At 31.2% G+C, this 15,621-nt stretch overlaps 2 protein-coding genes and 1 non-coding gene across 5 annotated transcripts; 1 reads left to right on the top strand and 2 right to left on the bottom strand.

Annotated features, from left to right (window-relative positions):
- Positions 1-677: 677 nt before the first annotated feature.
- Positions 678-4,675, bottom strand: LOC11437903 (aspartate carbamoyltransferase 3, chloroplastic). Of its 3 annotated transcripts, XM_003608463.4 has the most exons (7): positions 4,531-4,632; positions 3,361-3,491; positions 2,958-3,195; positions 2,744-2,883; positions 2,001-2,174; positions 1,538-1,774; positions 1,123-1,437 (listed from the first exon to the last, which is right to left on the bottom strand). In XM_003608463.4, exons 2-7 carry the CDS (start codon positions 3,472-3,474, stop codon positions 1,330-1,332), a joined length of 1,011 nt encoding a protein of 336 aa, XP_003608511.2. In that variant the 5' UTR covers positions 3,475-3,491; positions 4,531-4,632; the 3' UTR covers positions 1,123-1,329. The 3 variants fall into 3 exon arrangements, with proteins under 3 accessions (XP_003608512.2, XP_039689466.1, XP_003608511.2); XM_003608464.4 differs by having other exon boundaries at positions 678-1,437; positions 2,958-3,491; positions 4,531-4,675; XM_039833532.1 differs by having other exon boundaries at positions 678-1,446; positions 1,546-1,774; positions 2,958-3,491; positions 4,531-4,675.
- Positions 4,676-4,731: 56 nt separating this feature from the next.
- Positions 4,732-4,804, top strand: TRNAE-CUC (transfer RNA glutamic acid (anticodon CUC)). Its single transcript has one exon. It is a non-coding gene; the product is annotated as a tRNA-Glu (tRNA).
- A 2,344-nt stretch (positions 4,805-7,148) lies between these two features.
- Positions 7,149-8,553, bottom strand: LOC11413384 (uncharacterized). The gene has a single exon (XM_003608462.3). It carries the CDS (start codon positions 8,372-8,374, stop codon positions 7,412-7,414), a length of 963 nt encoding a protein of 320 aa, XP_003608510.1. The 5' UTR covers positions 8,375-8,553; the 3' UTR covers positions 7,149-7,411.
- Between the last annotated feature and the right edge of the window lie 7,068 nt (positions 8,554-15,621).

The raw sequence follows: 15,621 nt of genomic DNA, 5'->3' as shown, positions 1-15,621 counted from the left end.
TTTTCACTTTTGTTTGAAAGGCGACGTAATTTTATCAATGAATGCAAGAGTAGAAAAGTGTACATATGATAATTGGAATATATGAAATGTCTAAAACCACCATAACATAAAGACATCAGAGGAAGCCTAAAAAACTCCACGCCAATAGATTAAGACACTCCTATAAATTATGCAAATTTTCCACCAGACTCGCCCACAATCAAGAAGCCTTAGGCCCTCCTAAACTCAAAGTCCTTCTATAGGATCAACACATTTCCATATTGACTTGACAGCATAATGGAACTCCACTCGAATGATAGCTTTGTCGCACCATATCTACTACACCAATGTGTCAGAACACCTCAACATTATCAGTTAAAGATGAACCACGATTACACACTCCCAGCTAAAACAATACCAGTGGAACTCAACATCAAGAACACAATAACACAACTTAAAAATTCTGACAGAACAGAGAACCGCTTGCAAGAGCAAAGTTTGAAAAAATGCAGAAAAATCAAGTAAATTTCCCCCGATACGTTTCTCTAGACGATTGACATTATTGATCACATATGCGCCATGCAATGACCAATGAAAACCTGATGGCAACACCTCTAAACCGATTCCACCCCATCCAATTAGACCAGTCAAAGATGGTATCAACAACCTTGCATAGTTAAAAGTAGGTTAGGAATATGGTTGATGGTTGTCTTGGAGAATTAGTGTGCTTCCCGGTAATGGCGCTGAGATCGGGCATACGGTGCTGGTTGCTCTATAGCTTCACCAAGATGAAATTTAAGAGGCAGAACAAGGTGTTGATCGTAAGGTAGTCAATATGGTAAGGATAACGACGTTTATGGAAGACTGCGGTGGAGAGAGGGGATCTTAATGAAGATTTAGTTATCTTAATTAAGGAACCGAGAGGAATTGGTGTAGGAGTTTATCAAGATTTTGGATGCAGGTTGAATATGCAGATGATAGAGGCCATGAATGATACAAAGCAGTTACAGATGAAATCAAGGGGAGTAGGGTATATGAAATCAATAGTGAGAGGAGGAGCTTTGTGAGTAGGGTAGATGAAGATGTGAGTATGGGTGGTTTTGATATATTTTTTCAATTGAATTATTTAAAAAAATAATAAAATATGATGTGTCAAAATGATAGATATTGATTGGCCGAGTGTGTATGATATCTTTACACTGTCTGCTTACCATCTTTAATCTCTTAAAGATTAGAAAGTATAATGAAAAACAAAAAGGACAAGTATTAAAGGATGTGACAAGCAAAAGCATAAGAAGGTACGATTGATGTTTCAGCATCTTGCAGACATTTTGAAGATGAATTGCAAGTTCACCACCCAACAAGCAAGAGTTTCAAAATAGCCATCCGAATATATAAACCATATTTGGCTTGCCTAAAGTAAGCAGCCCTTGGATCAGCATCAACATCCACAGTGATCTGCATCAAAACAATACCAAAGTTGTAAATCGAGTAAACTTGGTACTTATGCTCCTAGAGAGACCTGCACAAGTCACAGCGTTTGATATAGAATGCTTACTTCATCAAGTCTTGGAAGAGGGTGCATAACCACGGCATGTCTTTGCATCGCCTTCAGAATATTCTGATTCACAATATACTTGCCTCTTGCTTTTTCATATAGGTCGAGTCTTTCTCCAAATCGTTCTTTTTGAATACGAGTTTGATAAACCACGTCACACTCGGAGGCCACTTCCACTAAATCAGAACTTTCTTCCCAATCCACTCCTTTTGATGTCAAATAGTCTTTTATATCGTCCTATAAATGTAAATATCATTAGTGACAAACCAAAGTTGTGCGTTACCGATACAAATGGGAAGGTTCAAAAAGACAATATCTATATTTACAGCTGTCAAGATACATTGTGATTGCCACATAATCTCAAATTAATAATTTTCTAACAACCAATTCTTTTCTCACACCAAGCATACTCATAAATCTCAAACATACACTATGAGTAAAAATAAGAATGTTCAACCATTACCTTCATTTTTACCACATCTGGAGAGACAAAATAAATTTTCACATCCTTGTACTTTGCAAGCAAGTAGGCCAGTGATCGAACCGTCCTTCCGTTGGCTAGGTCTCCAACAAGCCCAACTTTAATACCATCAAGCTTTCCAATCTCTCTTTCAATTGTATAGACATCCAAAAGTGCCTGAATAGTGTTCGAAAAAGATACAAGTTCAAGCTAACATTTTGGATATTAAACCAAAATGTTGTACTAATGAAAATTTTCCCTTTATCCCATAATTATTTATGATTAACACAAACATTTGACCAAGCTCAAAAACAAGGATGAGGGTATTAGTATTATTAATAGTTTATCAAAGTGGTGGATGGTAGCAAAAGACCAAGCATTGCAGAAACAAAAAATCACGTTCTGTCTTTTAATATTTGCATTTCATAGACCTCTATTTTGATCTCCATCATGTTTGATGTTTTTAAAATTTTCATTGAATTTTGAGTGACCTTTAGACTTCTCAAAATCCAGAATCTATATACTTTTGTGTTAAAAAAAAAACAAAATGCATCCATGATACATCTAGAAGTTTTGAAAAATGGACTAGCAATGAGATGTATAGCCTAAATCAGTTTGATTTGCAGAATAACCTACATCTTATCCAATCTATTTGACATAATATAGTGATGATTTCTCCAAGATATTATAATCCAAAACACGGGAACTTTGGTTGCAGTAGAATCCAACATGGAATGCATACCTACCTGGGTCGGATGTTGTCCAGGTCCATCCCCCGCATTGACTATTGGAATGCCAGCAATAGCTGCAGCTCTTCTGGCAGCACCACTTTCAAAGTGTCGAAGCACAATTAAGTCAGAGTAACCCTCAACTGTTCTTATTGTATCTGCAAGCAAACCACAATGAAATTCTTTAAAGAAAGAAATCAACATCAAACTTGAAATTAAGGGAATCAAAAACCTTCAAGCGTCTCTCCTTTAGCCGCGGACGAAAATTCTCTAGCATTTTCCGTTGTTAAAACCTCTCCACCCAGTCTTCTCATAGCAGACTCAAATGAAAGTCTAGTTCTAGTAGAGGGCTCGTAAAATAAGGTAGACATAAGATAACCCTCTAAAATCTGGCTTTCAGGAGAATTTCTCTCAATATTCTCCATATCTCGCGCAACTTTAAAAATGGCGTTGAGAGTATCTGTATCAAACTGTTGAGCTTCAATAACATCATCAAGTTGAAATTTCTGCCCCTCTAAAAAGCAATGGATTCCGTCTCTTTGCCAGGATTTTTTCACATTGTCACATTTTGACAAATTGTTTGTGCATAAAAATCTAGAAATAGGATAGCATGTAGATTTTAAATAACTAGGTACCATATAGGAGATTTTGCTACGACAGCATACAAAATCTGTAGGGCATTTTGATATCTTTGGAGAAAACAACTCCATGTGCATTGAGCAGGAGAAAAGTGAAGATGAAGCAGCCATTGCAGAAGAAACCAACCCTAAAAAAGTAAATATATTATTAGTTGGCTAAACAGATATTGTTTCAAACTGTTCATCCATCCAAGATATTCAATAAAACCATTGAAGACATTATGGCGTAATTTGATCCATTTAGCTGAGCCCACTTAGTGGAATAAGGCTTAGTTGTTATTGTTGTATTAAGCATTTCTCATGTAAAAATGACTGGCATAAAAGTCTAGAAGACGAGGAAAGATAACAAAAATTTGAACCAGCACAACATAGTCAGAGAAAAGACAAGCGGAAAAGTCTAAACTTCACTTTCAAAATCACCAACAGTCCAACATAGCAAATAAACCAATTTAAACTATTAATCAAAATGGCTAGTATTGCAATGAGAAAAAAGGGAAAAGAAAATTCAAATTGGTGTTCCAAGTAAAACAAAAATGCATCCAAGTTAAGGTCTTACGTTAAATAGACATGCAAAGCATTAGAACAATAAAAAACTACAATAAGAAATGTCAACAAGCAACTCTTTGATCCACAAAAGAAAACCTTCCAAACAATTCATGAGCTAAACACCAATAAAACAAGAAGCAAAAGATCCTATAAAATTTTCTCTGCATCAGAGGTTTCTATCTTTGAAACTTCCGATGGTTATTTCCTTCCAATAATAGCTCATAAGAACCAAATTCAATATTTTTCATGCAAAGAAGGTCCACAATTTTGTCAAATCCTGATATGAACTATACATAAACAAAACAGATTCCCAGCCAATCTTGGCCGTCTGATATCAAATCAATACCGAGATTGATCACTGCGTGGTATTATTTATGGAAAGAATCAGGATCCAAACTATACTGACTTACTCCAATCATGGCCATCTAATTTAAGATACTCATAACATATATACATATAGTGGACTATTTCAAGCATCCTACATGCTAGATTGTGAAATTATGCCTTAAACTTGAAACTTAATCACTGAAAACTAGTCATGAATTTGAGGATCCCATGCATTTTAATCACATAATTCAATTTTGACAAAATGGTTACAAGCTTGCTATAAAAATAGTATACCTGTGTGTTCAGTGGCAGTGCAGTTAGGTGTGAACTGCAAAACTGTGAAATTGAGAAGAGAAGACAATCTTCTCAATTAATCTCGCAATTTTGTAAGAAGGGACCTTAGTCCTCAAATATTGTTTGTAATCGCTTTTTCAAATAAAATAAATGGTTATACGTGTCCTTTAAATATCTTTTACATTAGCGCTTAAACATCAATCCGTTGTAGTCTAGTTGGTCAGGATACTCGGCTCTCACCCGAGAGACCCGGGTTCAAGTCCCGGCAACGGAATTCTTTTTATTTTTCTCATTTTTCGTTTCACGTCCGTAATTTAGTACAGGATATTGTGTTTACTAGTTTGGAAGAAAAAATATGCATGTATTTTTTTTTTTGTTAACAATAACAAAAATCAAATTGCATAATAGTATCAGCAAATCACATGGTTTTTGAAAATTTTACGAATCTAATTAAATATATGTTCAAGTACCGCTTCTGATCATTTAAGTTAAATGTTTATAACAAGTTAATCCTATAAAAATAATTGTTGATCATTTAAACCATAGAATATTTATAGTGTTATATAGTAATTTTTAACCAACTTCGTTAAGAGGTGTATAGACCATTTAATATTGAAGTGGTAGGTTCAAAAGCATTTAAGACATTAAAAATAATTACGTACGCTTTTTTTTTTGTTTTTAAATTCAAACTTAATTTTATATATAAATATGTCACTTCACACATATCAATGCATAATCTCGATCATTAATATATTTAATTATCCATCATAAAAAAATTGATATTGAAAGAGACAAATTGAGTATCTTATATACTAACATTTGTCTTTATATGAATAATGCATATAATCAAACTACAACATGTATTTAGGAATCGATGTAGCATTTCCTTAAAAAGAACAAAACGATGTAGCACTTATTAGCGAAAGAATCACTTGATATGCAGAAGTGCAAATTTAAACCTGCAAAGCTCGTTTTTTTCTGCACTTACTGCATGTTAGTTTCGGCTCAATGCTCTTCAACACAATAAGAAAGCAAAATTTCACATACAAATACATTTAAATATATGTCAATGCAATTTGAATGCAAAGAAAAATTATAGATGAGGATCCATTAACCCTCTCCTCTTCACTGAAGAGGTTATTATCATTATATTCACAATCTTGTTTATTTGTGGTAGCTTCACTCATCCATAATGTTAAGCAACAATTAAAGAACTGAGAACATAATCCGCACAGCAGTAATGCAGAATAGCATAGAATGTATAACGCGAGTGCGGTTTGCTAAAAGATTGAAGCATCTAACTACCCCACATTTTATACCATTGCCAAACAGCCAAGAAATTTTCTAGGTAGAGTTATGGACTAAGAGGGGACTAACTTGATGCACTCAAGGGAATAACAATAAACATCTAATTACAGAGTGCAAGTTTGATTATGCGGTGATGAAAATTGAGTTTAGTTTAGGAAAACATACACTAAATGGTAGAGGGGAATCTAATCCTCCCAACTCAATCTCTCTTATTGTACCATCTCTCTTCTCTCTCTTTCAACTATTACAACTATGATCTTTCTTCTCAATTTTTCTCTCTGGAACGAACGAGTGGTTCATTGTTAACAAAAGCTCATCCATAAATAAAAAAATTGCAAGAAAAATAGTACAATTTCTTGTTATGAATAATTTTGCTATCTTGAGTCAAATGTTCATAAAAAAAAAAAAAGCTTTACGGAACCATAAAAAGGTATAAAAATATTAAAAATTAATAGGGGAAGATGGAAAGTTAATGCATAATTTACATATGATTGAAGTAAGATTCTTCAAAATTAATTTTTTCGGTGAAGCTAGCTTTTCATTTTGCTGGGTGGGAGGTTTTTTTTAGAGAAATTAAAATTGGTGTGAAATAGATTTTTTTTTTTTTATTAAAGGTAGAAAAATGTTGAAAGTAGAAGAAAGTTAGTTTGCTTCACTACTTCAAGTGTCCCATGTTAAATGCCACCCTAATCTTTATGAATCAATGGCCAAAACATCAACAATGAATGAAACTGATTCCCAACAACTATAAAATGAATGGATTTTAGATGTGAACAAAGAAAGAAGAGAGTGTAATGAGAGAGTTGATGTTGATGGACCATGATAAGATTTTGTGGGATAATCTAATCTAATGGTGGGAAAAATTGGTCCATCATGGACCAATATCTCAATGGGTCCAAGCTAAATGGCATCTGTGTTACAAATGAATATTGGTGTTATCAAAAGTAATAAGAGAAAAAAAATCAATAATAAGTTGTTTCATTTGAATCTCACCCTTGTTTGATAGAGCTTTCCTTTCACAAAAGTCTTGAAAGCCTTTGCTTTAAAGACTAAACTCTGATTACACTCAACTTTGAGAGGGTAACCATCAAAGTGATTAACTTATAGAGCATCACATGAAGAAAAAAAATTGACAAAAAGGCCTAGTTGTAATTGTGACTAATTTTTGTAAACACAATTAACTTACACGAACAATGCTGAATCTCATTTATCAATAAGGGTCAGGAAAGAAAAAAGCCAATGAAGTCATATAATTGTGTGTCAATTTAGGGGAAAAACCCCGTCTAATATATTCAAGGGAGGATAACATATGGACGCAGTCATGATATCAAAATGCATTTATAAGGGAAGAAAATAATGAGCTTCAACTTCTAAACAAGCATTGGTTGATACACCGCATTAAAGAGGAAAAAACCGAAACACTACACATGCAAGAATTGAAAATTCAACCAACATACAATCTATCATTGGTCTTTCATTCCCGACCATTTTACACAATTTCATTACATCATCATAAGTAAGAAAAATAAACTTACAAATCAAACCCACTTGGGTTAATTGTCTCATCCCACAATCATATATCCAAATTTTCCATTTGAATGCTGCTCTTAAGAGGCACATATTCTCCAAGGTAGCCACCAAGATGATCATGCAAAGCACTCTTATCAATCTCTTGATGATGATAACTCTTGCAAACATAGTAAAACACACTCTGCACCAACAACCCAACCAAATTCACAATGACAAGAACACCAACCAAGAACCCACCAATGAAAATCCTAGAAAATACATCATAGCCATCACCACCATGTACCACAATCACGCTAAACATCCCACTAATAACAGCACAAAGAAACAAGTACCCACAAACTAAAAGTGAAGCATATCTAACCCTCCCCTTCAACAACTCATAACTCTTCTTCATAGCAGCAAAACCATAAAGAGGTTCAAGCACAGACACAACACTAGCCAAATGCCACAAAGCAGTTATATAAACATGAACAACGAGAAACAACACGAAAATCAAAACAACAGAGAAAAACAACAAAACCGAATTATCAGTGTCAACTGCTATAACCATCAGAACCAAACAAAGAATAAAGACAAAATTGTAACAAAACATAAGTAGAGTGACCCATAAGAAAGTAATGAACAAACGCTTGAAAACGTTAGGAATTGCTGAAATGGTGTTTGAAAAAGACACCGGCTTTGAGGTGTAGAGAGAAGCGACAGTGAAAACGACAGCAGCGGTGGAGAGGAGAGAGAAAGCGAAGAGGAAAATGAGATAGAAAAACTGAATGATGAGGAGAAGAGTCCAATCATGAGAGGTTTGTGCAGGATCAGTGAAAGGAGATTCAATGTGAGAAATTAAGGGGTGTGTGAAAAGTGAATGTGCTAAGATTGCAAATGAAAGAGGGAAAATTAGGATTAGGGTAATTAAGTAGAAGGTTTTAGGGGAAATTTTTGGAATTGAAATTGATTCTTTTAAGATGTTTGGGATGTTGAGGAATTGAAGTTCTTCAGGAGCTAGATCCATTGTTCTTGATTCAGGAATAATGGATTTGAAGAATGGAATTGAATGAAGAAGGTTTGAATTGAAGTTAGGGATTTGAAATTTATTTATTATTTGTTTGTTGAGATGAGATTTGGAATGAGAAAGATGTGGAAGAAGGAAAATGGATTTCGAGTACTTTACTTTCCTTTTTGTTTTGGGTGAAGACACGTTTATTTAAGACATCAGAGATTCTAGATGTTCAAAGTTGACTATTCTAACCCAATGATCATATTATATTTCGTTAAAATATTTTCACAGAATATTATAATGTTTCCTCTATTTTATAAAAAATTGTTTTGTGCTTTTTCACATATATTAAAAAATTTAATTAATGTTGTATTTTGTTTTTAACAAGCTAAAATAAGATATATTAATCTTGCAAAATGTTTCTTCTGTCACAAGAAATACATGGAAGAATTTAGAACATGGAATCAAATTAATTTTATATTTCCCAGCATTCAGACGGGCACTACATGCACGTTTGTCCGCTCTTTTAATTGTGAAATCGGTTAGATTTTAATTAAAACTACACGTCTAGATATTTGAGATTTCAAATTGTACCTACATACTTATCTTTTAAATTACATCAACAATATAATTATTTTTATCAATTACTCTGACAATATAGCATTATTATGGAAAAATTGTTGAAATGTTTGAGATTTTAAATTGTAACAACATACTTATCTTTTTAAATTATATCAGCAACATAACAATTATAATACAAAATTTTATCCTTTTCAATGACATTAATACTATGACATTATTACAAGAAAATTTGTTTAATGGTATAATAAGAATAAATAGAATTCTAACATAAATTTTCATATTTTCTTTATACATTGTTATAGATAATATTATAGTGAGGTTGTTCATATTTTAATGTGATTTAACTTTTTTAATTAATAATTATTATTATTATAAAAGGATAAAATAGTAAATAAAATACTTTAAACAAAGAATAAAATTGGAATAAGAAAGTGTCAGTCCAAAAACATGTACTTTCTTTATAAATGCTAGCGAAAAGAGGGGCACTCACGTGTACGTCTTTTCACTCTTTTTACTGCGCTAACGTCCGTAGATTATCAACGTTATTTTATAAAAAAAATTGCGAATAAATTACAAACGATATTTTATATCAATTTTTTGACATAGATAAAAAATTATAAGTATAGATATTTGTGATTTTCAAATGTAGCAAACTCAACAAACCATATTTATATTTTTCAATGACAAAAATAATATAATTTATTCGTAGTCATATTTGTTAGAAATTTGCGCAAAATATTATTTTGTTGGATCGATACTTTAATAACTTATGTTTAATTTATTCGTAGTCGTATTTTTTTGAAAAATATTAATGTTACTCATCTTTCCTCTATGCTTCTTAAAGCATTAACATCTGTTTGAATAACTTTGTTTAGCTCATGTTAGGAAAAAATAACATAAGTATTGTTTACGTTGAATTCATTTATTTTGTTTGGTATCATTTTCCATCAGATCTAGGTATGAACTTGGTAGTAATGAGTGACTTCTTATATATGTGTTTTTTTTTTCTTTGTACAAACTTGTTTTTTATCACGCGAGGGTTTCTTTATTTATTTGTAATTTCATTAATTATGATTATTATGATTTTAGACATATGATAAAGAGAGCCTTAAAGATGTAATTGAACAAAAATGTATTAACGATTTTGAAGTGTTGTTCGATAAGGACCAACAACAACTAAGACAAGACAGCTTTTTGACTCGCTGAAGTCCACAAATCAAAACATTTGTAAGGAGCCACTCACCTCTACTGAAGTTAAGAAAGGATAATTTATGAGGTTATTCAACTGCATTTTATTTCCCTGAAAATTGTTATTTTACCAATCAATGCATTGAAAAATATTTAACGTTTAACCGTTTACGACTTATAATAAAATACGGAGTAGTATGTTCGAAATACAAAGAGATTATAAATTTTAACTCATGTCACATTTATGTATCATGTGTTTGTTATATATCAAATAACTAACTTTTTTAGTTATGAAGTTTTGAATACGTAGTTTATTCTGAAAACTCTTTTATTATGCAGACATCGAGTTTAATCAATGAACAATAACATAAATTTACATAATAAAAGGTATGAAGTATCATTATTAAAAATACAAAAGTTTAGAGAAAACTAAAGGATAATAAACTCTACATGAACAATAACATAAATTTACATAATAAAAGGTATGAAGTATCATTATTAAAAATACAAAAGTTTAGAGAAAACTAAAGGATAATAAACTCTAAATGAAATATATGATTTGGTTATGATATAACTTTTCAATATCAAAATAATTCATATCTTAAAATTTAGACAAATATAACAAAAACATTTGCATAATCAATTTAAGATTGGTTTATATTTACTAATGATATAATGAAAGTGCTAAAGATGGCTTTAAGACGTTGACTAAAGAAACAAATACATAAATATTACGTTAAAAAGTGGTAAATTAAGTATTTTAAAAGTTTAAAAATTGTTGTTTTCAATACAAAACGGCTACTTATAGCTTTCTTTATTGGCTAACATCACCCATAAAATAAAGATCTCATATTGTTATTTTTTCATTAATTAAATAATTTTTGAAGTAGTCGTCTAAAATTTTAGCAACGGATTTATTGAATGACTAACAAGAAATATAAGTATTGAAAATAACAATGAGAACAAGTTAAGATGACTTATAAGGATTGAAAACATTAGATTTCATTACTAAAAATACCGACTTTTAAATAAAAATTAATTATAATATACTCTAACTGATAACATAAATATACAACATAACAATATGACCTATAAACTTAACAACAAACATCCACATAAGCATCTTTTAATTAAACTTGATAAAAAGAGGGCAACAATGAATATATTTTATAATTTAATGGATTAAGCTGTATATTTATAGTGACTAAAATCATATTTAACCTTTAAATATATAAAAAGTGGGTGCATATACGATTTAGGTTAAGGGAAACTAGTGATTATTCTCTATTTATTATGGTTGATTTAATTTCCTTATCATCTTTATGCTCCAACAAAATTATTCTTTCTTTCTTAATGTTTATGTGGGCACTTTTTTACGGTGGAGGAGGACAATTCGGTAAGGGAGCGCTACATGATAGAATAATGGAGGAGAAAAGGAAATTGATGATGGAGGAGGAGATGAAAGTTTGCGGGTCAAATCAGCTTAGTCATGGTTAGCAAGTGCGATATAATATTCGGATTCCTTTAAGACTAATATTCTTTAATAACCAATATGAATAGAACTTACCAAGTAAAATATCAGTAGGTCCGAAGAATCTTTCGCCAACTTCAACGCCATGACCACTCATATAAAACATTAAGGAATTACTTTTTTGTGTTTGACTTATTAAATTTGATAACTTGGTCAATATTTCAGTAGTCTCAAGATAGTACCTGAGTGAGTTCCAATAATTTGCATCGTCCCTCGTGATATGGATATTTTCGTCAATAAATATACATATCATCAAAATATCTTTCATATTGGCACGATGTCAAGAGAGCGTTATTCAAACATGTTTTGATTATTGATAAGAGTATAAAAATATATGAGCAATTTTCAAAAACTACTAGAACATCATATTATAAGAATTCCAATATCTTAACAAATTTCCCTCACAACATTGTTGTAGCTAAAGGAAGACATCGTGTTTATGTCTTTGCAGATGTTACTGTGATTGAGCATATGTCTTTTTTTGCAAGACCAACTACATTAGAGTCAACTTCCCAAGTTCTAGGTATTCCTCTATTAAAAATATTTGTCATTACTCACATACCTCCATAGTCACACTCTGTTTCTGAGTTACAATATTATGGTATTATTATGAACGTCAATGTGTTCTAGTTTCAATGGAAATGTGGTGAGTTCGGCCATAAAATATGTATAATCTAACTAAGAATGATTTCACTCGAGAAACGAATTTGAATTTTCTTGAACAATTGATCCTACTGTATAGCTCATTAACCACTCGAGTCCGATTAATTGGTTACTGTTTTCAACATTTTCAGTTTCAGTACCATAATAATTGTTCAGATTCAATAGTGTGTTTCCTTGGGGGTTCGACCATGAGGTATGTATAATGTGACTAAGCGTTATTTCGCTCGATAATCGAATTTGAAATTTCTTGAATGATTGATCCTGCGATATAGCTCCTCAACATTTTAAATAGAGTGTGTTACCCTAATATAAGCATATTTTTGCTTTATTTTTCTTTAAGGGTAGAGGAAGCATATTTTTGCTTTATTTTTCTTTAAGGGTAGAGGGAGATTGTTATTCTCACCACATTGAACTTTCCGAAAGAAGTGTTTGTTCTAGTGACTTACATTCGCTTACTGTCTTTCCATAACCTACAGAACAACATAAACAAATAAAATACTTAAATAAGTACACAAGCATTTATCTTAAAAGATAGACAAAACTTTTAAAAAAAGGTAAGTAAAAACCTGTTGAGATATTAAGTTTAAAGTTTTTTTGTTTGTTACACAAGTATGGGAAAAGACCCCTGAAGAAAAAGTTTGGGAAAAAAGTTTTTTTTAAAGGTAAATAAAACTTGATAATCTTAATACAACAAACATAAGTGTCTTATTAACCGATCAGTTAAGTAACTAAAAGTATAAAGAAAAGTCAAATTTTACATTAAAAAGAACAGGGGCATTACACACCTTAATATCTTTTTTGAGTCAAGGATAAGAAAAAAAATATAAATTTTCAAGTTCGAGGGCATTTTGCACATAAGTGCAAAACTTCAGGGGGTATTTGCAAAACGTCAAGTTGACTAACAGAAGAATTTGACGGAAGGGGTAAATTGATTAACGTTGTGCAATTTCAGGGGGGTAATTGAAGTTTTGTTAATGTCAGAGGATAATTGACGAAACTTACAATTTCAGAGAGGTAATTGTCTATTTACTCAAATAATTACTAAATTAATTGAATAAAAAATCAACAACAATAAAGAAGATATTTGCCATTCAAAAAACAAAATGAAAGAGATATTTGAGTTCATACCTTTTGATGAGAAGTTATTAGATATAAGCATATATAAATAAAAAATGAAAGAGATATTTGAGTTCAACCTGCAAACGACGAATAAAAACATCTCAAATAGAGTAAAATCATAGATAAATAAAATATGAAAGGTGATCAAACAATTCATGTTTGTATACTAATTTGATTGTCTTATTGCACCAAAAATAAAGGTAAATATATATGTCATTCTTCAATTAGTGACTATATTTGTGATTGGTCCTTGAATTCAATCAAACAATATTAATTCTTAGTTACATTTTTCGAAACAATAGTAACTACCAAACATTGTTTCCTCACATGTGATCAACATATCCAAAACCATACATAACATAACATGTAATAACAAAGATATTCACACAAGCTGAAATTCAACTAATATTTATAAAAATATTCACATATCTCTTGTTCGCTTTGAAAGGACGGCACATTTTAAATCTTTCATAGAAAATCTTTTAAAGGAGAAAGTTGTGTGTATGGTATTCTATAAAATAAAAATATAGGAATTGTTTGAAAAATATAAAAGGTAATGTGAAATGTCAACATATCACAAATACATGACTATGCAGTACGAGTGATTAAAACTAACCTTATAGCATGCCAATTTTATGAAAGTACCAACTTTTAAGATCAAACAGTACAATACCAACATATGGTATCCTTTAAAAGATTCCTCTTCACATTATCATAAAAACATTAGTTGGCCAACCTTGTAGAGAAATGCGTGTATTTGGTATTTTAAAAAATACATGTAAATGAATAGTTAGGAAAATATAAAAGGTAATGTGAAGTTCCAACATATCACCAATTCATGACTATGTAGTAAGAGTGATTAAAACCAACCTTGTAGCATGTCAATGTTCCTCATAACATGTCAATGTTCTTAAAGTACAAATTTTTAAAATTAAATAATAGTGTCTGCAGGGTGTACACTACAATGGGGGCTATTTAATGTTGTGTTAAATAAGCGAAGCACCTACCGTTGTGGACGATCTTAGTCGATGAATTTTACAAATAGGAAACCATGTTTCTTAATGTGTAAGTCGTAAGGCATACACATACACGCTCTAGTCATTATTAGGATAAATACCTTTTTTCGTCCCTGTAATATTAGCGAATTCTGGTTTTAGTCCCTGTAAATAAAAAGATTTAGATTTTGTCCCTGTAATTTCATATTCTTCCACTTTTGGTCCCTCCTTTCATCACGTCAACAAAATCTGCATCAATTGCGTCCCTGTAATTTCAGATTCCTCCCACTTTTGGTCTCTGTAATTTCATATTCCTCCACTTTTGGTCCCTCATTTTACATGCCATGTATGCAGATTCTGCTGACGTGGTGGAATGAGGGACCAAAAGTGGAAGAATATGAAATTACAGGGACAAAATCTAAATCTTTTTTTTACAGGGATTAAAATCGGAATTCACTAATATTACATGGACGAAAAGAGGTATTTACCCTCATTTTTATTAGCAAAAATCCACATTTTAAATTTATCTAATAAATGATTTATGTTATTATATAGATCACATACATTGCATATTGAATCAATCTAAAAGATGAATTTCTACTTATAATAGTGACCAAATGAGGTACACAAGTTTAGATTGGTTTATCAGAAAATAAAATTAGAAGGTATAACAATGACATTAAATTAAATGTATGGATAACATCTTCGTGGAAGTGTTACTTAGACACAAACCCAAATAAAATTATTCAAGCACACATTCATAAATAAAAATATTAAGAAACAATAATATGGTCACATTTATTAATTATTTTTTCATTTAATTATTTTCAATTGTGAATGTGTGCTCAGATAAATTTTATTTGGGTACGTGCTCATGTAGATTTATCCTAACATCTTTAAATGAACGTCACGTCACATCATTGTCACTCAATACCTTTTACCACTTACTAAGAAACATTTGAAACAATTTTTTCTTTTCATGTAACAAAAAATTTGTCAATAAAAGTTGACTCGTAAGAAGTTGATTTTTCCATAAGGTCGTGAGTTGAACTTTTAATTTTAGAGTGAGAACCAAATATCTGATGAATGATAATGTTCATTAATCCTTAAGACCTATCCTAACTCTCGTAAGTCCCCAGAGATCAACTCACCTAAATTTTTATTCACAAAAAATTTGTAAATTT

This window comes from Medicago truncatula, chromosome 4 (assembly GCF_003473485.1).
Source record: "Medicago truncatula cultivar Jemalong A17 chromosome 4, MtrunA17r5.0-ANR, whole genome shotgun sequence".
Taxonomy (NCBI): Eukaryota; Viridiplantae; Streptophyta; class Magnoliopsida; order Fabales; family Fabaceae; genus Medicago; species Medicago truncatula.
The sequence above is the reverse complement of the archived record's forward strand: the minus strand, read 5'-3'. Positions and strand labels throughout refer to the sequence as shown.